The 27,373-nt window shown below is 41.1% G+C and overlaps 4 protein-coding genes across 4 annotated transcripts; all 4 read left to right on the forward strand.

Moving 5' to 3' along the window:
* The first annotated feature begins 309 nt into the window (after positions 1-309).
* On the forward strand, positions 310-1,996 carry LOC104418986 ((-)-isopiperitenol/(-)-carveol dehydrogenase, mitochondrial). The gene is made up of 2 exons (XM_010030486.3): positions 310-493; positions 1,098-1,996. Exon 2 carries the CDS (start codon positions 1,100-1,102, stop codon positions 1,958-1,960), a length of 861 nt encoding a protein of 286 aa, XP_010028788.2. The 5' UTR covers positions 310-493; positions 1,098-1,099; the 3' UTR covers positions 1,961-1,996.
* A 3,572-nt stretch (positions 1,997-5,568) lies between these two features.
* Positions 5,569-6,705, forward strand: LOC104419004 (short-chain dehydrogenase reductase 3b; the record flags this gene model as incomplete). The annotated part of the gene is given in 3 exon segments (XM_010030504.3): positions 5,569-5,986; positions 5,989-6,144; positions 6,147-6,705. Coding segments are annotated over 3 exon segments (879 nt in total), but the record flags the coding sequence as incomplete, so codon positions are not given.
* A 12,491-nt stretch (positions 6,706-19,196) lies between these two features.
* On the forward strand, positions 19,197-20,118 carry LOC104419023 ((+)-cis,trans-nepetalactol synthase NEPS2). The gene has a single exon (XM_010030528.3). It carries the CDS (start codon positions 19,197-19,199, stop codon positions 19,974-19,976), a length of 780 nt encoding a protein of 259 aa, XP_010028830.2. The 3' UTR covers positions 19,977-20,118.
* A 1,856-nt stretch (positions 20,119-21,974) lies between these two features.
* LOC104419014 ((+)-cis,trans-nepetalactol synthase NEPS2-like) lies at positions 21,975-22,904 on the forward strand. The gene has a single exon (XM_010030515.3). The coding sequence runs from the start codon at positions 21,995-21,997 to the stop codon at positions 22,766-22,768; it is 774 nt and encodes a 257-aa protein (XP_010028817.2). The 5' UTR covers positions 21,975-21,994; the 3' UTR covers positions 22,769-22,904.
* Positions 22,905-27,373: the final 4,469 nt, after the last annotated feature.

The raw sequence follows: 27,373 nt of genomic DNA on the forward strand, positions 1-27,373 counted from the left end.
GCGTGGCCGGGTGTCTATTGTTGAGTGGAGAAAAGAACTTTACTAACATGATGATTTCTATAAGAATAATAGCATATTCAAGCCACAAATTATTAAAAAATGAACATCACAATGATATTTAATTATTTTTTTAACATAAAACAAATTATTATCCTCATAGAGCACTCGCATCTCTCTTGAAAGAAAAAAAAATTGATATATTAGTAATGACACGTAATTTTTACATAAATCCACTTCTTAAGCAACACGTGTCATATTTAGCCTCATCAGTACTTTAAAACACCTCACCATGTCTATCTCCTCTCTTTTTCTTCATTCAATATGTCATGAGAAGGTCACGCTGGCAAAAAACGAATCTCTCTCTCTCTCGTCCGTGTTGCTTCGACTTCAATCCACCGAGCAAAATTCCCTCATGATGGTTTTCTCATAATTTCGTCCTCCGTCATCCCTACTCTCCGACGACCAGTCCATATTTGACTATCGTCTCCATCCGGTTAGGTTTTTGCTTTCCTCCAGTCTTTCCATTTGCTGGAGGTCTCGATATCTTATTCTCACTACGCAATTTGATTTCTAGTTTTGCTCTATCCGCGATTATCAACACGCTTTAGGGTTTTGCCCTAGGGGGCTTCCATGGTGGAAACCATGGCCAAGCTCTTGCTCTCGCGCTCTCATCCTTAGGAGAAAATATTGCACAGCACGAGAGAGAGAAAGAGGACGTAGACATGTTGAGGCGTTTCATCTCTAGCGGGTGCGGTCAAATGGCACGTGTCGCGAGTGAATTGTGTAAAAATGACTAATCACTATTAGGATATCCAATATTTTTTTGAACGGACCGGCGGCAATAATGACATGGAGGGCCCGGTCTATGCAATAATTTCTCCCAGGTTTAGTGCCCTCCACACACTTTCGCTACTGCCCAAGGATAAGACATTTTTAAGGAATCTTATGGACTTTTCTTTGCTTGTTTCTGACGTCCACTAGAGTAGTCTAGATTGAACTAGGATCACCAATTTTCTACAGTAGCCTATTACCAGAGTTTTGTTTTCCCTCGGGCATATCTCTGATCATTTTTTGGTTCTCGCTTTGCATACGAAAAGGGATGACGAACTCCGCCTTCAAAAAACTCGAGGGGAAAGTAGCCATCGTAACCGGCGGTGCAAGCGGCATCGGCAAGGAAACGGCTCGCCGTTTCTCCAGTCACGGAGCAAAAGTCGTGATTGCTGACATCCAAGATGAAAAGGGCCGAGACCTCGTAGAATCAATCGGCTCCCACTGCTGCACCTACATTCACTGTGATGTTGCGGATGAGCAACAGGTGATATCCTTAGTACACTCGACCCTTCAACTGTATGGTAAGCTTGATATCATGTTCAGCAACGCTGGAGTGCTCAGTTCTGTTGAGCAAGACATTCTTGATTTCGACGTGTCGGCTTGCGAGCGCCTCTTCGCTGTAAATGTCAAAGGTATGGCCTCGTGTGTGAAACACAGCGCCCGCGCAATGGTGGATAAGGACATAAAGGGAAGCATAATTTGCACTGCGAGCATTTTTACGACCATCGGGACCGACAAGTACATAGACTATACTATGTCTAAGTATGCGGTGCTGGGCTTGATGAGGTCAGCTAGCAAGCAACTCGGAGCACATGGGATACGCGTGAACTGTGTGTCGCCAGGAGCAGTCGCGATACCAATGCCCTGCAACACCTTCGGCCGGAATGAAGAGGAGATCGAGACACTCTTCGAGTCGAGGTCGAGCTTAAAAGGGGTTTTGAAAGTGAAGCACGTGGTTGATGCTGTGGTGTTCCTAGCTTCGGAAGATTCCGAATTCGTGAACGGCCACGACCTGGTCGTCGATGGAGGGCTTAACACGCTTCAGCTGACTCCTCCACAGAATAGGCTTCACGTTTCCATGTATGCCATATTTTCCGCTTCGGCACAAAGAAATATCATTGTAACTTGAAGAATGTTTCTCGTCATGGAATGTTACTGGCGCTTCTAGCTGAGCTTTCTCGCGATGAATGGTCATGGCTCTGTAAAAATTGGATGTAACTTGCTCTTCTTCGTTAATCGCAAAACTAAACCAAGAAGTTCATGTTAACCTATGGCTGCACCATTTCTGTGCACAAGAGAGCCATGTCAGTAGGAGGATTTTGATACGGCATAGAATTTTTGTTCAAACATCAGGAAGATCGACCCCAGCCAAAATCTGCTCCAGATATAGTACTTGTTAAAGTAATTCGATCCAATTTTTATAGTAGTCTAACATGCGCAGGATACATCAAGAGGAAGAAATTTCCGGGAATAGTTTTGAAGTCTCTAGTACTGTGTGGAAAAGGATGGAAACGAAAAAATAATCTCTCTCCCATGCAGAGATATTTGGTGCAGCGGGGCAATGATGTCAGCCTATAGATAAGGCCTGCCGGTTTGGTGGATATCCGATCTTACTGAAAGCAGACGAAAAACTTAGCTTTCCCCCTTGCTTTCGTGATATGCACTAAATAATTAAAGCTTTTATCTTTTGTTTCCTTGTGCTCCCTTGCCGTGGTAGGCTAATCTCATTTGTTAATAATTGATGTTTCCTGCCCAGCCCTGACACGTCTAAAAGCACTAGCATATAAACCAGAAACCAAAGGCGATACCAGAGTTAGGCACGTTCGATTGGTACTGGGGTTTTGTCCTGATCATCCTCTACTAAAGTCACCCATCCAAATTTCCAACCAAAAGCCATGACAAATACTGTCTCATCCTCATTTCGCATTCCTATTTTTTTTTTTTATGTAGATAACTATGATTATTGGAGCTTAAAAATAACTACTTTCAAGTTCAAAGAAAATGAGGGATTTAGACTATTTGTGAATAGAATCCAGCAGAAATCAGAAAATAGGTGACACGTTCAAAAGTCAGAACAACCGGAAAAGCACACAAAACCATCAGAAATCATCCAATTTTCAAGGTGGATTTCATGTATCAAACGAACTTTTTTTCGGGACCCATAGCATATGAAATCAAAGCTTATCAAACGTGGATCGATTGTCTAGAGCACTTCAAAGTAACATAACAAGGTTTAAGACCTCAAATCATCCCTAGTAGAACCTATGTTCGAAACCTATGATTTTTGTAGTACTAAGTGACCATGCAAAATCTTGTCTCAATCTCATCTTCAATCATCACAACATCATCAAATCTCATCATATAACATCTAAATCGCAGATTTAAACATGTGATATCTATTTAGGATTTGAATCCTAGCCTCGATCGACTAACTAGATATTGCCTAAATGGATTCAAGTTTTAGATATCTACCTTTGTGCAATTTTGATGGAACAAATTCGATCAAATGATTATCAAAGCACCGCTATGCCTCATGAAAGTCGAGGATTGTCGAAAGAATGCCGAGTGACACTGGAGTGGTTGGATCAATGTCGATTGGACCATCGGTTCACGGTTGGAAAGGATTGGGTCCAACCTAGGGGAAGAACGGCCATTGGAGCTCATCCGGTGACTATCCAACCAAGCCCCAACCACCAGAGGGTCGAGGTCATGGCCAAGGATAGATCGGGGGTGGTTGGATCACCAATGGACCGTCGTTGGTCATCAATTGGAGCAGCTGAAATCGATGGTTTAATCATTGGCGTGGATGCCGATGATTTGTAGCCACGAGAAAAGCTACCAGACAGGGAGCTCTAGGTGACGAATGAGACGACTCTTGCTTGATGGGGATGAGGAGATGGTGGACGGTGGTGTGGTGCAGAAGACCGTAGGCAAGAGGCCGGGACGGGTGATGGAGGGAATGGCCGTGCGAGAGAGAGAGAGATTTTAGAGGTTTATGTATTTCTAGATATGGAAAATGCACTAAATAAGCCCCTTTAAGTTTTGGAGGGAAAAATACTTATATACCTCCCCTTCAAGATCAAATCTCGACCATCGATTCGAGCCGATGGTCAAAACTTGATTGAATTGCCTAATTAATTATGATGGTGTCAATTTTGTAATTTCAAAAATTCAATGACATTTTTCTGCTAAGCGGCCTTCTTCAAAATCAAAAGTTTAAATTGATCAGTTTGTCCATAGGTTCTAAATTTTTAAAGTCCTAGAAAATCTTGTCCAATTTAAGGGCCAATTAGGCCAATTAAATCATGCAAATACAATTCAATAATTTTCTATTGCCATAATTACTTGATTTACATGAAAAGTATTGGACCTATATACATTGGACTTTCTAGGCAACATTGGATAATTTCACGTGATTTCTTGATTGAAATCGCAAATTAACTGAAATTGAATTCAATTAATATCGCAATGCATCTATTGGATTAATTGCTTGTACCTAGGTGACTTATTATATCCAAATTGACTTTGAATTGATGGCATGACTTTTATGCTAAAAATGAATCAAGGATTAATGATGAAATTGAACCTTAATTTCAAATAGGTCAACTTGAATTTATTCAATTGAATTTCATTAACTTGATTTTCCTATGTTTAAGAATGCTAAATTCCCCAATTGAAATTCCATTCACACTTATCTCACAAAAAAGAGTGGAATGGAAGTGTTCTTTTGCAACTCATGAAAAATTGATTTGGACTCCTTAGTTAGGGTTAAAAGTGACAATTTGCATTTCGACATGATCATTCTTGAAATTGAATGAACAAGCAAATAGGTAACGATCCCTAGATCAAATGTTGTAAAATGAACTAAGTCTAATTATGATCACAACAAAAGAAATTTTATTTTTGGCTGATTTTGAACCTAAAACTAGAAAATTTAGAATGCAAGGTTCTTAATTAATTTTTGCAAAAATTTCAATGCTAAAGTCAAATTGAAATTAAAATGAAGTGATTTTTGGATTTTTCAACTTTTTGGTTAAGGATTTGACCAAGTCAACCATTTCCTAAAAAGGTTGATTTTTGGATCAAATTTTTGAAATTTTAGAAAATTAACTCGACTAAAGTGAAATTAGGACCATTTAGGATCTTTTTGTGCAAAAAACCAATTTTTGACCTGACAATGACAAAACAATAGAAAAAAAAAAATAAAAACGACTTTTTTTTTGTTCGAAAGACCGGCTCCAGCGCTAACAAAAGCCCTAATCTCGATTTTTTACATTTAATGATGTGTCGGCTAAAAATCAGATGTCAACATTTATTTATCATTGGATCAAAACCTCTTATATAAATAATACTCGGCAGAAAGTCAACATAGATAGTTTTTTTGTTTAAAAAAAAATCAGCTTAAGCTTATAAATATCCAAAATTTTAAGGATATGATCGCAGGTGGCGGGAGCACCAACCATATTCACATCCGTCCGGGCCCACTTGCGGACAGGAAAGTTCGCCTCATCCTCACACCAACACCCATTTGCTGCGAACTGTCTCTTATTGAGCGCAACGTGACGAGGATTCAGCGAGCTTTGATGTAACGAGCCAAATTGAATAAAGAGTCCGTATCAATTTGATTGTAATAGCCTACCAATAACTTGCCAGTTTTGTCCATTATTGGATCCGAACCTCGGGTATGATCGTAATGTTTAACAGAAAATCAACACCGAACATTCAATCTAAACATAATTGTGCTTTGTCTTTCCTCAAGTTCTATATACGAAGAGGCTCCGCATCTCCCTCAGCACAACTTCATGGTCCTTTCCTGTACTCGGTTTTCCATTCTCTCCCTACAGAAATGACCAGCCACCCTCAAACAAACTTGACGGCAAAGTAGCCATCATCACTGGTGGCGCGAGCGGCATCGGCGAGGAGGCGGCGCGTCAGTTGACAAATCACGGCGCATATGTCGTGATTGCAGACATCCAAGACAAAAAGGGCCACGACCTTGTGTTGTCGATCGGATCCCACCGGTGCATTTACATCCATTGCGATGTCACGGATGAGCATCAGGTGAAGTCCTTGGTGGAATCAACTCTTCAATCAAATGGTCACCTAGACATCTTGTTCAGCAATGCAGGCACAATGAATAACATCAAACAAGATATTCTGAGTTTGATATACCTGCTTTCGAGAGCCTCTTTGCCGTCAATGTTCGGGGAATGGCCGCCTGTGTCAAGCACGGGGCTCGCGCCATGGTGGCGGGGGGCATAAAGGGAAGCATAATTTGCACGGCGAGCATCGCAGCCAGCACTGGAAACGAGAATGGGTAGACTATGTGATGTCTAAGCATGCCGTGCTGGGTTTGGTGAGGTCGGCAAGCAAGCAACTTGGAGCATACGGTATACGCGTGAACTGTGTCTCCCCTGGACCGGTCGCAACACCATTAATCCGTGGAGTGTACGGCGTGAGTGAGGAGGAAGGCGAGAGGATGTTTGAGTCAAGTTCAAGCTTGAAAGGAGTGCTGAAAGCGAAGCATGTGGCTGATGCCGTGGTGTTCCTTGCTTCTGAAGAGGCCGAATTCATCAACGGCCACAATCTGGCGGTCGATGGTGGATGGGCCGGAATTTGATAGGCTATTCTGAGGAGACTAGATATAAAAGTCGCAAACTCTTAACTCGCCCTGGCTTGGTTTGCCGTAGCAATATAAATCCGCAGAAATAATGAAATCAAGCTGATGCTATCTTGTTTGTGAAAGGAATACTTTGCCTTGTTTTTTAAATTCGGCGACTCGGTTGGTGATTTGATTAAAAAGTATGCGTTGGTGCTTGTTGAATTCAACCAAAGGAATAGCCAAAAGTCCTGCTATGCCAAGAGGCAATGAAATCCTGGTCATTTTTAACTCTATTTTGTTTTGTTGGACTTGGCGGTCCTCGTCCATCCTCATTCCTCACCAGACCCGATCAATCTTTAATTTTTTTTTTATATTAGTTGTAAACGACTATTCATTAGGAATGCTAAATAATTTGTAGTGCAGTCGATCTAACACATCTTTGAAAGGACAAATACATATCATTCTTGGTTTAGTTACACAACGAGACTCCTTATGATTTCTTATGATTTTTGATGGTATTGGTTTTTCCCTCATGGTGGTTCGTCAAACGAGCTACCGCTCACTAGTCCGACCAATGAGCCACAGCGCCGCCCCTCCGGCTCCACCGCCGTCGAGTCGCTGCCCCCTCCCAACTACTCTTTTTCTCTCCCTCTGAATCATGACTGAACCCTTGTGCGACAAACCACCATGCAGCCTCCGCTTCTGTTATCGCGAAGTTCATTGGCTGGCCACGGTGGTTCGTCAGTTGGACAAGGAATTGGGCGAAGAGAGAGAGAGTCGGGTGAGACAAAGCATGAGAGGAGAGAGAGAGAGAGAGAGAGAGAGAGAGAGTGTGAAGGGGAAGCAAAAGAGAGAAAAGCACGTAGAGAGAAGAGAGAGGGAAAAAGGAGATGAGCTTATTGTCCGGGGATTTTATTTGCTTCCGCATGCACATTAAAATGAAATGATTGGCGATACGTCCTGAGATGTCGCTATTTAATCGACCAAGGTGAAGGATGGGTGCGTGCCCGAGGATCGGGGCGTGACAGGTTGAGCCTCGCTAGATTAGGCGAGATCGAGCTCACCTGACGCCGGCGAGCTCAAGCCTCAAAAGATTCAACCACCTAGGTGAGGCTCGAGCCTCATCGGAGGTCCCTAGAACCTTGCCAATGCCTGGCAACATCGGGTGGGGCTTAGTCTCACCCAAGTGGTCGGATCTAGCTAGGCACGAGTTCATTTGAGGCCAATCAAGGCGAGGTTGAGCCTTGCCGGGCTTGGGCCTCACCATAGGCCAGCAAGGCTCAACCTCATTGGAATCTAGATAGCTTGAGCCTTGCTAGCTTGTGGCGAGTCTCTAGCTCGCCTATGGCCGGAATAAAAATAATTAAAAATCAATTTTTTTAGAAAATAAATAAATGAAAAAATAAAAGGAAAATGTTTTCAAAAGTGAGGTGAAAGAAGGTATGGAAAATGTTTTCCTCTTTTCAAAAGTGGAAAACATTTTCTCCAATCTTAGATGATTTTTTTCCCTTCATGGAAAATGTTTTCCCTAGCTAATTCATTTATTGTGAAACGAACGTCGAAAAATTTGAAGAAGTTTTCCTGGAAGTTATTTTCCATAAAATGATTGAGTCTAAAATTCTCATAAAGCCCGACCATGCTCATTGAAATTTGCCCATTGATCACCTCTATACCTATCCTCCTCCTTGACCTCAGGCTCTTTGCAGGGGCCATTCCCTACACTGAAAATGAGATCGCGTCAACAATCACTTACTTGTTGGTGAGTCAATTCTTATTTTTTTAGATTAGTTACAAATCAATCACAAAAGATGCTAAGTAAGATAAATTACTTGTAGCGCAGGAGATCTTACATATCTTTGAAAAGACAATGAAACATCTTGGGTCACAACGAAACATCATATGATTTTTATGGTATTTGTCTTTCCCTCCTCGCAATAATCAAAAGTCCAAGGAGAAAAATGAGTGGAGGCAGTTTGTGCAGTCTTGCATGAATGGAATAAGCGCTCTCGTCCAAAAGCCCGCCTCTTCGTCGCCAAACGCAGCATCCCGTCTGTGTCCGATTGCCACCACATAATTGAGCTTCAGCGATTGGGTTAAAGCAGGGAAGAGAGAGATAGAGAAAAGACGACCGAACATAAGGATCCGACTGACACAGGGATCAGACCCAAATCCACAAGCCAAAGCATGGGCATCAACGCCTCTACCGAGCCTCAAAGCCGACAAACTGTTCTCACAAAAAAGCAACTATTTTGATTTTATTTTTTTTTGGATAGGAGGAACCAGCTTGCAGCCGACAGCCGCGCAGTAAACCTCCTGGTGACGCTAGTGTAGAACCCACCACCACGGCGTCACTCTTAAGTCACCAAGTAACTCTTTCAGCCCTCTTTGCGTTGCAAGGCTCGAACTCCTCACCTCTCTCGCAGGATCACTGAAGCCTCCTTCGAGCCACCACGGCCGGTGGTACTATTTTGATGTTGATATGTAGTATGCACTCAAAATGATCCGTAACCTGAGTGAAACTAACATAGACCTGATTTGTCCATTTCATTGAACTTGTGGAGATCAATTTCATGAAGGTGCTCATGTAATTAGAGTGAGGAGGGATTAAAATCTAGATTATCGCCATAGAGGTTAACATATTGAGAATTAACGAAGTAACATCAAACTTGATCAGATTTTCCTCAAACAGAAACGAGATCTACAAGAATTTGTTCTAAATCAAAGTGAACAGAGAGAAATAATTTGGATCTCACCTTGACAACGTGATTAAAAGATGCGAACTGAGAGGGAACCCACAATAGGAAGTTCCGGAGGACTAGTCCTTAGTGAATGGGCCAATGAAGAGGTCTCGAGCGAAGTCTAAGCTATTCGTACTCTCCCGGTCGGAAAACAGTGCACAGTAGAACTTGGTTGTGCAATGGTAGAAGTGACTGAGTGATCAGCAACGTGTAGACTCTAGATTTGAAGGAGACAAACACCGCGATGAAAGCCAAGGAGTCACTCTTGGCGGAAGGAATATTCTTTCCATTCGCTCAAGCCTCACCATAATACTGCAGATGAAATGTCTATTTTAGGGTTACATGGGTTCCTGGTTTGGTTCTTGGTCCAGCCTCAGTCCGATTCTCAATCTGGTTTTTGGTTCCTGATCCTGCTGATTTGGTTTCCGTCCAGGAATTGGGAATTAAACCACATAGTGCATGTTCCCAAAATTATAGAATGGGGACCTAACCGATTTCTGCCAAATCGGTTCCCACGACCAATTCACGATTCTACTCGAGAACCATGTGATCTTGTAATACGAGAAATTGTTGTTTCTGGAGACAAGAAAGACCAATCGACTCAAAGATGATTTGGAAATTGTGAAGTACCTTCTCAAGAACATGAAGCCTACGCGGGTCTTTTTTCTCCAAAGATCTATGACTTTCTATTTATCGTCCATGTTCGCATATGTGTGTGTACAAACAATTGATATTTAAATAAAAAAGTAATTTAAATCATTTTGTTACAAAATGTTTGAATGATTAAATAATGCAAAAAAAAAATTATTGATAAAAATACACGTTAAGAACGATGTGTATGACTATTTATGAAAAGAGGAAAAGAAAGCTTTAACTTGTGTTGACAGTTAACTGACCAGATATATTCAATCCCCTTATTCCACCGGGACCAAAAGCACAAGTAGAGAAAAACACAAGATCTAGATAGAGAAGCCTTAAACAACACTTATCCTAAAAAAGAGGAAATTTACTGGGATATCCAAATAGGAGAACATGACTTGAAAGGAGAATCTCAAGCTGCCCTTTCACTTTTGAGCATGGATCCAAAAGGGCATTAAAAAAAAGTGTAGGGAAATTGTTTCTCAGATCATTGTTATCCAAAGGAGTTGATGACAATGCGTTCGTCTTTGAGCCAATAAAGTTTCAGCCATGCAAATTTGCTCCTTTAGTAACTTTCAACTGAATTCATTGACTATTTGCATTTCATTGACACAAGATGCAATATTAATTGAATCTGGAAATTATGCAATTGATTTCTACCTTGTGAGGAAAATTAAAGGACCAAATTTGGCTTCCGCAAGAGGTATAGCTCTTTTTTTTCTCAGTTTCTGAGCTAGCAACTTTTGTTGGCAGATTCTTTCTGGGACGCAGGATGAAGGTAACCATGTGTTTTGGCGGGAATTTTTTCGTGACGTAATATCTTCAACCAAATGTCATTTTTGAATTTTTATTTAAAGGGATTGTGGTTTTGTGCGAATTCTGGATAGGAAATATCACAAGCAAACAAGAATCGACTTATTCAATCCATACAGCATTGTACAATCTCAAACCCAGTCGAGATTTAATTGACAACATAAGAGTTATAGACTTGATGACATGGTAAGGTATAAAATAAACCATGATGAAATTTAATTGATGCCATAGTTTGAGAACATAATGGCACTACATCGGAATTCAACGATGCAACATCGAAAATAATGTGAATTGATGCATATGGCTTCATAGGATGCTATGTGAATTGATGCATGAACGGGCAGGTCCTATGAAAATAATGTGTGGTAACAAATCGGCTATGGCTTTGGCCAAGAATCCTATTTTTCATGGCAAGAGCAAACACATTGATATTAAGTATCCCTATATTCGCGAGCAAGTCAAAGATGGCGAAATTGAGCTTAACTTCTGTAAATCGGAAGATCAGACTGCAGATATTTTGACTAAACCATTAAAGGCAGATTTGTTTGAAAAATTGAAGATGATGCATGGAGTTGTTGAATTCCAAAATCAATTTTAAGGAGGCTGTTTAAATAAAATAAAATTGATTATCGGATGATGGATGAGAAACCTGCAAGCATTGAAGGAACCATAAAAAAATTTTGGTAGGCTACATGGATTTGAAGAATGGAAGTTATTGAAGACTTTTGTTACTTTATTGTGCGTTTTGATTGTGTTTATGATTACACGCATGAGGCCGTTTTGTTTTAGTCAATAAATTCCCATCATTGACATTTGTGGGTTGTTATGTAATCATTGGCGTTTGTAAACTTCAATTCCTATATAAAGGGATGTAGTCGTGAGTTGTAAATCAAGTCACAAATCATAGTCCACGAAGACACAAATAAGAGAAAGCATTCTCAATACAAATTTCTCCCTCAAATTTCTAGTGTTCTTATTCCAAGTTTCTAACGTTTATTGTCATTCTTTTGGTGAGCGCTCTTGCATCGAAGATGAACGGGGCTAAGCGATCTACCAAAGCTGTGGGATGTAAAAATACATCGGTAGGGGAGCATTCTACCTTAGAGGGAAGCACTTGCGAGAGCAAGGGTGGACGAAGCGGAAGCGAGAATGTCGGCTTGAGTAACGCAAACATTGGTGAGAATCCAATGCCCCGAAAACCTAAGGGTTCCTCCGCAAGGTTCATCCACGGAGGGTGAGTCAGGGCCTAAGATCAGGCAGAAAGGCATAGTCGATGGACAACAGGTGAATATTCTTGTATTACCCCTTGTTGGTCCCAAGGGATGGAGGAGGCTAGGTTAGCCGAAAGATAGTTATTGGTTCAAGGACGCAAGGTGCCCCTGCTTTTTCAGGGTAAAAAGGGGTAGAGAAAATGCCTCAAGCCAATGTTCGAGTACCAAGCGAACCAAAAGAATGACAATAAACTTTGGAAACTTGAAATGAGAACACTAGAAATTTGAGGGAGAAATTTGTATTGAGAATGCTTTCTCTTATTTGTGTCTTCGTGGACTATGACTTGTGGCTTGATTTACAACTCACAACTTCATCCCTTTATATAGGAATTGAAGTTTACAAACGCCAATTATTACATAATAACCCACAAATGTCAATGATGGGAATTTAATGACTAAAACAAAATAGCCTCATACATGTAATCATAAACACAATCAAAATGCAGAAAAAAGTAACATAAGTCTCAAATATCTTCTATTCTTCAAATCCATGTAGCCTACCATAAAGTTTTTATGACTCCTTCAATGTTTGTAGGTTTCTCATCCAGCAATCATCATCCGATAATCAATTTTATTTTATTTAAACACGAGGATAAAGATATATGCCGAAAAATCAACAATGTAGATCTAAAAATCTCAACTAAGAAAAATAAAGTGCAAGTGAATAAAGATAGAGAGTAAATTTGCTGGGGGTTCTCCAATGCATGACTAGTGGTAATTATTATATTTCATGGTAACTCCCTATGGACAGTGTTCCACGGTTATATTTCTTTTAGTTACTTCCCTTGGTTACCTCCATGTCTCGATAACTCTGCATACCTCTTGTGTAAACCGTAACAATGGGTGTCCCATGATCTCGTTGTCTAATTGTAACTGTTCCCTCCAAAAACTTGTGCATTGAATCTCAACTGCTTCATCGATTCTAAACTTCAAATAACTTGCCAATGTCCTTTCAATAAACATTTATAGCAGCAGCCTATATTATTGGCTATCAGTTATTTGCCACCGTATTTTTGGACAGAGTACATGGCATTAACTAATATCATCATTAATATGTTAACCACTACACTTATCGATGATATGAAATACTTACAATGATATTCACATGCTCCGCACATGATTTTTCATATTCAAGTGCCACCCATGTCTTTGCTCTTATTAGCATGTTGAGCCGATTATTTTTTTGTGTCAACGCCGTATAGACAGCGCAACAACTTTGATGTGGTTCTATTAAATAAAAAGATCCTTATAACTTGGGATACTGCCCTACCATCCAGTTATAAGTATTGCCGTAAGGCGGGCAAGACAGGAGGAGCTTTTCAGCTCTGACCTTAAAGGATGGATGCTGGTGGGCTTATTTAGTCCTAACCTCACCAAGCCGGTTGACTCGACTATTTCCAGTCAAGCCCCAAGGATTTTAATTTTCCCTCGTAAACCCCCTTCCCCCTTCAAAATTTTCTTCATGGACAAATCAGAATACGGGAATGACATTACGATATCTCTCATCCCAAGGTAGATCTCCTGCCTATATCTTTCCCTTTCCCTTGAGCTTTTTAAGGACTTGCAGATCCAAATCTTACAGCAAGGTCTCTAACCACTATATTTATCGAGGCTTGAGAACTATCTCTATTCCCTGAATTTAATGCCAGAGGATGCTCCAAATAGGAGCCAGCAGCAATCAGTTGACTCATCCCCGCCAAAGGTATGAGCCCCATCATTTTGCAACAAGAGAATAAGGTGTCACCCTCCCTTGGAGGGATCTCCCTTCTGTTTTCTTGTAGGCTTTTTAAGAGCCTACCTAGGTGTTGTGTTTTTTTCTTTTGATAAGAACAGAGAACACGTAGACAGCAAAAAGAACAGAAAAAAGGAGTTTACAGCAGAAGCAGAGAACAAGTTTACAGCAAAAAACAGAGCATCGTATTCAGGAAAACTGGAAAAAAAAAAAAAAGGTTCAAAATACATACTAAAACGTAACCACAAACCCACATCGCCGACTAACGGCTTGCTTGATCCACAAAATCAGCAACAGATCAGAATATCTAAGATACGTGCAGCTAACTACTCCTAGGAGATAAGATTGACTAACCAACTCCTAAAAAACAGGACACTAACAAACTGACTAAACAAAACAAAAAGAGAAAAAACAGCACGTGCAGTCTTGATACATCAACACTCTCCTCCTGGATCAAGTACTGCACACTCCTAGCTTTGCCTGAGAAGTTCAAATCGACCAACATGAAATGACTTTGTGAATATATCCGCAATCTGGTTTTCTGAATTGCAGTACACCAGTTTCACCTCTTCAGCCTTTTGCACTTCTCTCAAGAAGTAAAACTTGACCTTAAAATGCTTTGTTCTTCCATGAAATACCGGATTTTGTGAAATGGCCAAAGTAGCTTGATTATCCACAAACACTTCTATATCTTCTTCTTGCTGCATATGCAGATCATCCATTAGCTTCTTCAACCATAATGCTTGATTCACAGCTGCAGTAGCTGCAATGAACTCAGCTTCTGCAGTTGATTGAGCCACTATTTCTTGCTTCTTTGAACACCAAGAAAAACATGCCGACCCAAATGTAAAGCAATAACCTGAAGTGCTCCTCATATCATCCATTGATCCTGCCCAGTCACTATCATAATACCCCTGCAACTTAAACTCCTGAACTCTACAAAACTTAATCCCATATGAAAGAGTACCTCTCAAGTACCTCAATACCCTCTTTGCAGCTACCATATGCAACTCACTTGCACAATTGAGAAATCTAGATAAGACACTTACAGGAAACATGATGTCGGCCTAGTTGCGGTGAGATACATAAGACAGCCAATCAAACTTCTATAAACTCTTTCATCGCAAGTGCTGATCCATCCTCCTTTTGAAGCTTTTCCTTATGACCCATTGGAGTACTCACACTCTTGCACTCCTCCATGTTGAATCTCCTTAGGATCTCCTTCAAATACTTCTTTTGACAGATAAAAACTTCATTCGAGTCCGCTTAACTTCCATTCCTAGAAAATATGACATCTCACCAAGATCAGTCATTTCAAACATCTTCATCATCTCTTGCTTAAATGCGTAATCTGAGCACTATTGCTCCCCTGTCACCAGCATATCATCCACATAAAGAGACACCACCACTAAGTCGGATACTAACTTCTTGACATATAGAGTGGATTCACGAGGCTTTTCTTGAAACCTAGACCCAACAAGTGCTCATCCATCTTCTTTGTACCATGCTCGGGAGCTTGCCTCAAGCCATAGAGAGCCTTTCTCAGCAAATAAACTTTCTCCTCCTGGCCTGGTGTGACAAAGCCTTCTGGCTGCTCAACATAAATCTCCTCCTGCAACACTCCATTCAAAAATGCAGATTTTACATCTAACTGATATACCTTCCATCCTTGTTGAGCTGCCAAAGCAAGAATCATTCTAATTGTATCAAGTCTTGCCACGGGAGCAAAGGTTTCTGAGAAATCAACTCCCCAAACCTGTGCATATCCCTTCACCACCAACCTGGCCTTATGCTTATTCACTGAGCCATCAGGATTAAATTTGGTCTTAAAAACCCATTTTACTCCAATCACCTTCCTATCTTCAGGCCTCTCCACTAGCTCCCATGTCCGGTTCTTTTCTATCATAGCCAACTCTTCCTTCATTGCATTCATCCACCTCGATCACTTTTAGCTTCCTCATAACCCGCAGTTCCAAAACAGCCACACCGCACCTTTGATATATATCGGTCAAAGATCTAGTACCTCTAACTAGAACATCATCCACCAGTTCGTCAGGTTCCAATGAGACCTCTTTGTGCTTGCCTTGTGGCTCATTTGTCCAATCCCATTTCTCATCTTCTAGGAACTGAACATCCCTGCTAGTGATCACCTTCCCTGTCTGTGGTTGATAGATCCTGTAAGCTTTTGATACTAAAGCGTAGCCAACAAAGATCCGGGTTCAGCTTTCTCTCCCAACTTGTCTCTCTTGACCTGTGGAATATGAGAAAAACACAAACAGCCAAACACCTTCAAATTTCTTAGAATTGGCTTCACATCAAACCAGGCTTCAAAGGGTGTCTTCATCTCCAATACCCTTATAGGTAATCTATTCAGTAGAAAAACTGTTGTACTTGCTGCTTCTGCCCAAAACTCTTTTGGTAGACTCTTCTCATAAAGCAAACACCTAGTCATCTCCATAATGGTTCTATTCTTCCTCTCACTAACTCCATTTTGCTGTGGAGAGTAAGGAGCAGTAAGCTGATGCTCAATTCCAGCCTCTTCACATAAAGATTTAAACCTCTGTGAAGTGTATTCTGTTCCATTATCAGATCTAATGACCTGAATTTTGCAGCCACTTTGGTTCTCAACCCATTTCTTAAACTTCTGAAATACCTCAGCAACTTCTGACTTCTGCTTCATAAAGTAAATCCAACACATTCTAGTATAATCATCAATGAAAATAATGAAATACCTGCTGTCATTTAGTGAAGGAGTCACTTGTGGACCACATAGATCTGTATGAATCAGCTGCAGCTTCTCTGTTGCTCTCCAAGTGGATTTCTTGAAGGGAAGTCTTGTTCGTTTGCCTAGCAAACAAGCTTTGCACCTTGTGATTTGCTCCTCCAGGTTTGGTAACCCGGTTGCCATTTCATTCCTCTGCATGAACAGCACGCCTTTATGATGAAAGTGCCCCAACCTCTTGTGCCATAATTCTAAATCATTAGCCTGACACTTGAATGCCATCTGCTCCTTCTCAAGAGGATTCAAAGAAAAACTTTTATGTTGCATTTTTATCTTGAACAACTCCTGACCATTGGAGTCAAAGATCAAACACTTCTCCTCTTCAAATATCACCTTAAATCCCTTTTCTACCAACTGCCCCACACTCAGCAAATTCTGATCAATTTTGGGCACATACATCACATCAGAAATCAGCTTAGTTCGAGCACAACTCTCCATTGCTACAGTCCCTTTACCTTTCACTTCTAAGTACTCTCCATTCCCAATTCTCACTCTTGACTTCAACGACTTGTCAAGGTTTATAAACAGCGTTTCATCACTTGTCATATGGTTCGTGCAACCACTATCAACAAGCCAACTGTCACATGGAGTACTAGAGGAGAAACAAGAGGCAACAAATAGTTGATCTACCTCTTTGAACTGCAGCATGTGCCTCACCCCCCTTTGCCGATCTCTCTTCTCTTTGCAGTAACTTCTCAATGTGTCCAAGCTTATGACACTTTCTGCACCTTACATCTGGTCTCTTCCAACACCTAAAATGTGGATGATTCTTTTTTCCACAGTGCTGACATGAGGAATATCTTTCCCAATTGTTCTTGGAGTTGCTCGCACTATTCTCTCCTGCAGCAGCCTTCCGAACCACTACGCCATTTCCTTTCTTCCCTTTCCACTTGTTAACTTTTCCTCCTACATTCTGCTGTTCTTTGGCCGGCAAAGCTCCTTCTATACTTCCTTCCACCCTCATTAACCTCCTTTGCTCTTGTGCTTGCAAAGCACTTAGCAATTCTGCCAACTTGATCTGAGACAAATCCTTGGTATTCTCCAAAGAGGCAATAGTTGTCTCAAACCTTTCGGGCAAGGAGACAAGAATCTTCTGCACTAGCCTATTATCAGAGAGGTCAGTGCCTAGAACTCTTGCCTGATTTGCAATGTTTATCAACTTACCAGAATACTCCTTAATTGTCTCAGATTCATTCATCTGCAGTCTCTCGAATTCTGTGATCAAGTTTAACCCCTTCATGCTTCTGATCCTCTCATCTCCTTGATACTCAGCTTTGAGGAAGTCCCAAATAGCTTTGGTTGATTCACAAGCCATAATTCTGCTGAAAATGGCAGGCGAGACAGCAGCATATAAACAAGACTTTGCCTTTGCTTTCCTTGTCGTCCTCTCCTTGTGAAACTTGATTTGATTGATGGTTGGATTTTCGGGAAGGGGAGCGACTTCATAATCTTGTTCCACAGCTTCCCAAAAATCACAACCCTCTAGATAGGCTCGCATTCTCACCGCCGGGCTTGATAATTTTCTCCATCAAACGTTGGCGGAGCCATTGCTAAAAAACCACTCAATCCTGCCTCCATCTTGCTTTTAACTTCTATGGATGCAGACACCTCTCAATCAATCAATCTCACAAGTCACTCACAGCCCCTTAAGATCAAGAGAGCTCTGATACCAGTGTTGTGTTTTTTTCTTTTGATAAGAACAGAGAACACGTAGACAGCAAAAAGAACAGAAAAAAGGAGTTTACAGCAGAAGCAGAGAACAAGTTTACAGCAAAAAACAGAGCATCGTATTCAGAAAAAAAACTGAAAAAAAGGTTCAAAATACATACTAAAACGTAACCACAAACCCACGTCGCCGACTAACGGCTTGCTTGATCCACAAAATCAGCAATAGATCAGAATATCTAAGATACGTGCAGCTAACTGCTCCTAGGAGATAAGATTGACTAACCAACTCCTAAAAAACAGGACACTAACAAACTGACTAAACAAAACAAAAAGAGAAAAAACAGCACGTGCAGTCTTGATACATCAACACTAGGTTTGAAACTTATTATGAGGTCCCCAACTACTATATTTATCGAGTCGTGAGAACTGCTTCTTTCTCCTGAATGTTATACTAAAGGATACTCCAAATAAGAGCCGGCGGCAATCGGTTGACTCATCTCGACCATAAGCATGAGCCCATTCATTTTACAATAGGAACATAAGGGGTTACCCTCCCCATGAGGGTTCTCCCTCTGTTTTCCTTTACGAAATAACTTGCCAAAATTATTCACTATTGGATCAAAACCTCTTGTATAAATGAATATTCAACAGAAGGTCAACATAGGTAGTTAAAAAAAAAAAATCGGCTTTAGCTTATAAATTTCCAAATTTTTAAGGATATGATCGCAGATGGCAGAAGCATCCGGCGAGGCACGGCTGACCATATCGACATCCATATGGGCCGACTTGCGGAGAGGAAATTTCGCCTCATCCTCACACCAAAACTCAATAGTTGTGAACTATATCCATCTTATTGAGAGATGTAATGAACCAAAATTCAATAGTCCGTCTAAATTTGATTGTCATGGTATACCAATAACTTGCCAATTTTGTTCATTGTTGCATCCAAACCTCGGGTACAGTTCTGATATTTAACAGAAAGTCAACACCAAACGTTCAATCTAAACATAATTGTGCTTTGTCCTTTCTCAAGTTCTATATAAGAAGAGGCTCCGCATCTCCCTCGGCACAACTTCATAGGCCATTTTTGTACTCGGTTTTCCATTCTCTCCCTACAAAAATGTCAAGCCACGCCTCAAACAAACTTGACGGCAAAGTAGCCATCATCACCGGTGGCGCAAGTGGCATCGGCGAGGAGACGGCGCGTCAGTTGGCAAATCATGGTGCATATGTCGTGATTGCGGACGTCCAAGACGAAAAAGGCCACAACCTCACATCGTCGATTGGATCCCACCGGTGCACCTACATCCATTGCGATGTCACAGATGAGCAACAGGTGAAGTCCTTGGTGGAATCAACTCTTCAATCAAATGGTCACCTAGACATCATGTTCAGCAATGCAGGCATAATGAATAACATCAAACAAGACATTCTGGAGTTTGACATACCTGCTTTCGAGAGACTGTTTGCCGTCAATGTTCGGGGAATGGCTGCCTGTGTCAAGCACGGGGCTCGCGCCATGGTGGCAGGGGGCATAAAGGGAAGCATAATTTGCACAGCGAGCGTCGCGGCCAGCACTGGAACCGAGAAATGGGTAGACTATGTGATGTCTAAGAATGCCGTGCTGGGTCTAGTGAGGTCGGCGAGCAAGCAACTTGGAGCATATGGTATACGCGTGAACTGTGTCTCCCCCGGAGCGGTCCCAACACCATTACTGCGTAGAGTGCTCGGTGTGAGTGAGGAGGAAGGCGAGAGGAGGTTCGAGTCAAGTTCAAACTTGAGAGGAGTGCTGAAAGCGAAGCATGTGGCTGATGCCGTGGTGTTCCTTGCTTCTGAAGAGGCCGAATTCATCAACGGCCACAATCTGGCGGTCGATGGTGGATGGGCCGGAATTAGATAGGCTATCCTGAGGAGACTAGAAATAAAAGTCGCAAACTCTTAACTCACCTGGGCTTGGTTAGCCGCTGTAGCAATATAAATCCGGAGAAATAACGAAATCAAGCTGATGCTATCTTGTTTGTGAAAGGAATACTTTGCCTTGATTTTTAAATTCGGCGACTCGGTTGGTGATTTGATTAAAAAGTATGCATTGGTGCTTGTTGAATTCAACCAAAGGAATAGCCAAAAGTCCTGCTATGCCAAGAGGCAATGAAATCCTGATCATTTTTAACTCTATTTTGTTTCGTTGGGCTCGGCAGTCCTCGTCCATCCTCATTCCTCACCAGACCCGATCAATCTTTAATTTTATTTGTAGATTAGTTGCAAACTACTATTCATTAGGAATGCTAAACAATTTGTAGTGCAGTTGATCTAACTCATCTTTGAAAAGACAAATAAACATCATTCTTGGGTTAGGTTACACAACGAAACTCGGTTTCTCTCCTCTCTCCTCTTTGCAATCTCTCTCTCTCTCTCTCTCTCTCTCTCTCTCTCTCTCTCTCTCTCTCTCTCTCTCTCTCTCTCTCTCTCTGTGTGTTCTCCCCCTGCTGTGCACGCTCTATGTCACACTTTTCAGCATGGATCCAGAGGGGCATCAAAGAGTATAAAGAAATGGTTTCTCTAATCATTGTTATTAAAAGGAGTTGATGATATTACCCACAAAAATGCATTCGCCTTTGAGTCAATTATAATTTCAGGCGTTAGGAGACTCATGCGAATTTGCACCCTTAAAAACTATCGAGCCCACTTATCTTCCCTATCTCCGAAAAGTATATTAAGAAATTTATATACCAAATAACATGCAAAATATTGAATATGATTCACTTATTAAGGTCGATTGGAGTTTGTCATATTCTTCAACATATCCATATGCTAGTATGATGTCCATGTGAAACATTGAGCCTCACAAACACATCCGCATGAGAGAGACCAACCCAAAAACGATGTAAGATAATTTAACCGAATCCTTCGATTATTTGCCTTTCATAGACACAAGATGCAATTATTTGGAATCTAGAAATTATGCAATTGATTTCCTCCTTAGGCGTGGAAAACTGAAGGAACAAATTTGGCTTCCGCAAGAGAGGTATACCTCTATTTTTGTCAGTTTCTGAACTTAGCATCTCTGGTGCTAGATTCCCTCTGGAAAGCGGGATGAAGTTTACCAAGAAGATAACCCAACAACTTTAATGCCGTTCTATTAAATAGTGAGATTCTGCCGATATCTTTAGGTGGGCAGTTGTATTTTGCACACCTATCAAATTATCCACTTGGCTTTTAACTAATACTTGTCGGTGTCTGAATTTATCTACCTCACTTGCCAAACGAATAGATATACTCGTCTAACACAAGAAGAAGAAAGAATAAAGGAGTCCACCGCAAAAGTTTAATTTGGAAAATTTTCATGGTTAATTGATGAGAAAAAATGAATAAATGATTGAAAATATGCATTATTAACATTGATATCTAGGGAGAAAATTAAAAAAAAAATAATAATAGCAAAATTATTCAACGTATTAAAGAAATTAGTTTAAGCCTACGAATTACCAAACTTTAAGGATATGATTGCGGGTTGTAGCAGCGTGCCTCGGGGTAGGGCCATCCGTGTCCACATCCATCCGGGCCCACATGCGGAGAGGAAATTTTGTCCCATCCTAGCATCAAAACCCATTGATTGCGAATTATATCCATTTTATTTAGAGCAACGTACGAGGTTGATAAAACGAATCTAATTCCACTAAAATGTCGACATCAATCTGACTGTGGAAGCGTACCACTAACTTGCCAATTTTATTCATTATTGGATCCGAACCTAGTATAAATGAAATACTCAATAGAAAATCAACACAGAACATTCAATGTAAACATAATTGCGCTTTGTCCTTTCTCAAGTTCTATATATGAAGTGGCTCGGCATCTCCCTCGGCACAACTTCTTAGGCCATTTCTGTATTCGGTTTTCCGTTCTCTGCCTATAGAAATGGCGAGCCGCGCCTCAAACAAACTTGACGGCAAAGTAGCCATCATTACCGGGGGCGCGAGTGGCATCGGCGAGGAGACAGCGCATCAATTGGCAAATCACGGCGCGTATGTCGTGATTGCGGACATCCAAGACGAAAAGGGCCACGACCTCACGGCATCAATCGGATCCCACCGGTGCACCTACATCCATTGTGATGTCACGGATGAGCAACAGGTGAAGTCCTTAGTGGAATCGACTGTTCAATCAAACGGTCGCCTAGACATCTTGTTCAGCAATGCAGGCATACTAAATAACGCCAAACAAGACATCCTCGAGTTCGACATACCTGCTTTTGAGAGCCTGCTTGCCGTCAATGTTCGGGGAATGGCTGCCTGCGTCAAGCACGGGGCGCGCGCCATGGTGGCAGGGGGCATAAAGGGAAGCATAATTTGCGCAGCGAGCCTCTTTGCCAGCATTGGAAACGAGACTTACATAGACTATGTGATGTCTAAGCATGCCGTGCTGGGTCTGGTGAGGTCGGCAAGCAAGCAACTCGGAGCATACGGTATACGCGTGAACTGTGTCTCCCCTGGAGCAATCGCAACGCCGTTACTCCGTGGAGTGTTCGGCGTGAGTGAGGAGGAAGGCGAGAGGATGTTCGAGTCAAGTTCAAGCTTGAAAGGAGTGCTGAAAGCGAAGCATGTGGCTGATGCCGTGGTGTTCCTTGCTTCTGAAGAGGCCGAATTCATCAACGGCCACAATCTGGCTGTCGATGGGGGATGGGCAGGATAGGCTATCCTGTGGCGGAGACTAGCAATGAAAGTAGCAAACTCTGAAATCGCCTGGGCTTGGTTTGCTACTGTAGCAATACAAATCTGGAGAAATAATGAAATCTAGCTGATGCTATCTTATTAGTGAAAGGAACGTTTACCATTCGGTGACTCGGTTGGTGATTTGATGATAAGTATGCGTTGGTGCTTGTTGAATTAAGCCAAAGGAATAGCCAAAAGTCCTGCTATGCCAAGGGGCAATGAAATCCTAATCTTTAACTCTATTTTTCTTTTGTTGGACTCGGCAGTTCTCGTCCGTCCTCTTCCTCACTAGACCCGATTAACTTTTTAATTTTATGTTTAGATCTGCTGTAAACGACAATTCATTAGGGATGCTAAATAATTTGTGGTGCAGATGATCTGACTCAGCTTTGAAAAGACAAACAAACATCATTCACGGGTTAAACTATGTAGCACTGACACGGACACGCGATACGATACGTGAACACATCATTTCTCAAAAAGCAAAAAATTCTGACACATTGAAACATGTTATATATTAAATGAATATTTTTATATATATGTGATAAATTATCATTTTATTCAAATTAAAAAAAAAAAGATAATAAAGAGTCTAGAATAAATTTACACTAATAGGATTTACACTATAGAAAAAAGATAACAAAAGTTGAGACTAGAGTCGACTTATTTAAATGAATCTATAATCTTCTATGATTGATCAAAATTTATCATTATTCAACATTCAATCCTTTTATTTCTCACTTTTTAGCTCCACCCATTTATTTCACCCTCTCATTTCTTCCCCAACACCACTTGTCACTTCCTTTTTTGAAATCACCATCCATCCTCCCCTCCCTCAAAAAGAAAAGAAAAAGGAAAAAGTCCTGCCAAGTTGGTCCGGCATCTTTTTTATTTTTATTTTTTTTGCTCTTCCTCCTAAAACTTAATGAGGAACCTAGAATCCAAATCCTACCTGCCTCTTTCTTGTCCTAGGCTCCTCCTTGCACAACATTCCTTTGTAATTTTTTTTGCTCTTCTTCCTAAAACTTAAAGAGGAACCTTGGAAACCCAAACCCTAGCCACCTCCTCTTCCTCCTAGGCTCCTCCTCCTTGCACAGCATCTCCATTTTAATTTTTTTTTTTTTTGTGACCCGGGAACCACCATACAGCCGGCAGTGTAAACCTATGGCGAATTAAGTCACCGCCATAGGCCTAGCCACGGGTGAGTCGCGCAATGGGGACACGCGGGGTTTGAACCCCTCCCCCGAATGGGAGTAAAGTTCTAGCCATCGCGGCCACCGCGGACGGTGGTCCCATTTTAATTTTTTTTTTCTGCTCTTCTTCCTAAAACTAAAAGAGCAATCTTGGAAATCTAAAAACCCTAGCCGCCTCCTCCTCCTCGTCGCACAGTCCTCTTTCTCTTGATCTCTACTCTCTTTCGGTTGCCTCAACGCATTGCTCGCCACCTCACCTTTGGCCCTCCCTCCTTCACAGTCATAGCCTCACCTTCGACCCTCCATCACGACATCACAATCGCAGTTACCGCCTCGGTTTATTTCTATCCCTCTGGCCCTCCTTAGCAGTCATGACCTCACCACTGCTTGGGGCCTCGCCTCCACTCCTTTGCCCTCCCCTCCACCCTCTATCGCCTTCTTCAACGACTCTCTCTCCCTTCACACTTGCAAACCTGTCCTTGAAACACACCATGTCTCTCGCAATTCCAAACACACAAGTTGAAGCGTGTCGGGAAGTTTTAACCGAATGTTGAATTTTCCTATACATGTTGACAGCATGTCAGGGCATGTCCAAGCGTGTCGGAGCATGTTAGACACGTATCGAGGTATTTGACATGACACGGAAGCTTCGAAACATGTCCGTGCTTCATAAGGGTTAAGTTACACAACAAAAATCCATATAATTTTTGTATGGTATTTGTTTTCCCCTCCTTACAATAATCAAAAGTCCGACGAGATGAAATGAGTGGAAGGAGTTTGTCCAATCTTGCATGAAAAAATAAAAACTCTTGTCCGAGAGCCTGTGTTCTCTCTCTCTCTCTCTCTCTCTGGACAGAGCCTGTGTTCTCTCTCTCTCTCTCTCTCTCTCTCTCTCTCTCTCGCTCTCGCTGAAGGTCGATTGCGATTACCTTCTTTTGGGCACAATTAAATCTTGCAAGTCTTGACACTTTTGGGTCAGTCATCATCTTCACCATCGTAGCATTCTCTGCAACTCAAAGTCAATTGCAATTATTCTTGACCAATGACTGTTTTGTCAATGGTATATGAGTGATCTGCCCTCCAGTGGTCTGCAACGTGCTTTGGCTAGAGCGAAGAGGAAATCAAGAGGCTGTTTGAGCCGAGTTGGAGCTTAAAACCGGTTTCGAGCTTCCATGAATGCTACATTTTCTGTTTTGACTCAACGAAATAATCTGTAACTTGGAGAATGTTCTCATGATAGAATGACATTGGTGTTTCTGGCGAGCTTCTTGCGACAAAGGGTCGCGACTCTGCAAAAAAAAAAAAAAAAAAGACATAAATTGCTCTTGAAATTAGTTCATGTTGACCAACTACTGCACCATCAAAATCAGATGGAGATTTTCTATATTTCATAAAATGTTTGTTGAAATATCAAGTAGATCCATCATAGGCAAAATCTGTCACCCTAAGACCATAAAAAATAAAGATGACACGGGTGTCCTTCCACCCGAAAGATGTAGCCTTAAACCATCAATCCCAAAAGTCTTCATCAATATCACTCTTGCTCGATGGACCACTAACCAAGAACTTGAAAAGGTTTGGAAAGAGAGGGTTTAGCAACCACAAGCTCAATGAGTAATACATATCTCTTCGAAGTAGATCAAGCAGCCACTATGTATAAATATAAGTATAGAGTACAATAACAATACATAAACTCTTTAATATACATGTCAAATCATATATAAGTTGTTTCATCTCAATGAGTTGTATTCAATTCATAAAATACTAATTTAAATCATTATAAATATCAATGCTCAAGTCAATTGATCAATATCATATCATAACACAAATTGATGGTCCATCTATCAATCAATCTTTTGATCAATATCAAACTATGGTCATGACACAAAATTTATGACAAGGCGACCAAAATTCCTCTCTTGGCAAGTTCTCTACCTACAAAGCCAGTGGCCGGCCCAGAAATATAACCTAAACCCGATATGCATGTGTCACAGGCTGAGAGTTTCCATGGCCTCGGAACGACCCGTGGGCGGCTGGTGAGCGGAATTCGTCAAGCCAACCTTTCTTCTATAGTTGTTCCACGAACGATACGGTGAATGCTTCTTTGTACGAGATGCTACCACACTTAGCGTCACTCGGGCGTCTAGTCCATCAAGTAAGACAGCAAATCCATTTAGGTTCAACAACTGGTTTCGGCCTGTCATGGCCTCGTCAGAGAGCGACATTAGCTCTTGACCAGTTGTGCACGAGAGGCCTACCCGTCTTCAGAGCTCCTACGTGATATAATCTTTATATCCTAGAACTCCTAGCACCAATCATCCTAACACTACTCCCACGGACCAGTTGTGTTCCTCCCTTCTGTCTCCTCACTTTTCACTCAATAACCTCAAGCATCACTCACAAGTGTCACAAATACGAGGAGGATTCACGGACCGTGACACATGCCTACAATCTCCTCAATGGGCTCACAATAATATTGAGCACCAAACTCACATCCTCTAATATCAAAAAGTTCAATATATAATCAATAACATAATTCAAAATGCATTCCACAAAATAGAACGCATAATCTTTCTACACTTTGTTCATCAACTAAACACATTTTACAAGATATTTCTCATAACGTTTTGGAATCCATTCTAGTTTGTAATGCAATACATATATATTCACAATATTTCTCTTAAAACCATTTTAATACCTTTTTAAAATTTATTTCATAAACCACATGCACAACGAAATGTTTTTCATAAGACAATTCTCAAATCACTTGCCAATATGAAGATGTAGTAATTGCCCGATCCAAACTTTAATGTCACAAACATATATATTCATAATTCATAATATATCAATTTTTATCACTTTCAAGACATGAGTTTAGAAATCCATAGAAGATATAGCACCACTTATCTCGAAATACTTATGGGCAAATAACAAATATTACTCAAACCATTGAACTCATGATCCTATCAAGTAAGCAACAAACAAAGTGACAAAATGACTCTTACATGATAACAAATTGCTCACCCAAAACAATTTTTTAAGCCATTCGCAACGTGAAACTTGAGCATAAGACTTGATTACGTCATAACTCTCTTCATTGAACCCTGTTCAAACAAAACTTACAATCCATAAAGGCCTTTCAATGTACTATAGGACCCCTAACTTAATTGACCCAAAATAGAGTTAAAAACTGACAAAATGCAGCCTCAAAGTCTCTGGACATGTACTGTAGGAAACTTTGAAAATTCGTTTCGGACAAACGATAAGCTTGAATCAAATTCTGTAATATTCTACTCATTCACAACATCTTAAACTATCATTCTTCCATAATGTCTCAACTTAGCAACTCCAAAATCGAATATCGCAGCTCAAATTCCACTTAATTCCAAATT

Source organism: Eucalyptus grandis, chromosome 2 (genome assembly GCF_016545825.1).
Source record: "Eucalyptus grandis isolate ANBG69807.140 chromosome 2, ASM1654582v1, whole genome shotgun sequence".
In the NCBI taxonomy this organism is placed as follows: domain Eukaryota; kingdom Viridiplantae; phylum Streptophyta; class Magnoliopsida; order Myrtales; family Myrtaceae; genus Eucalyptus; species Eucalyptus grandis.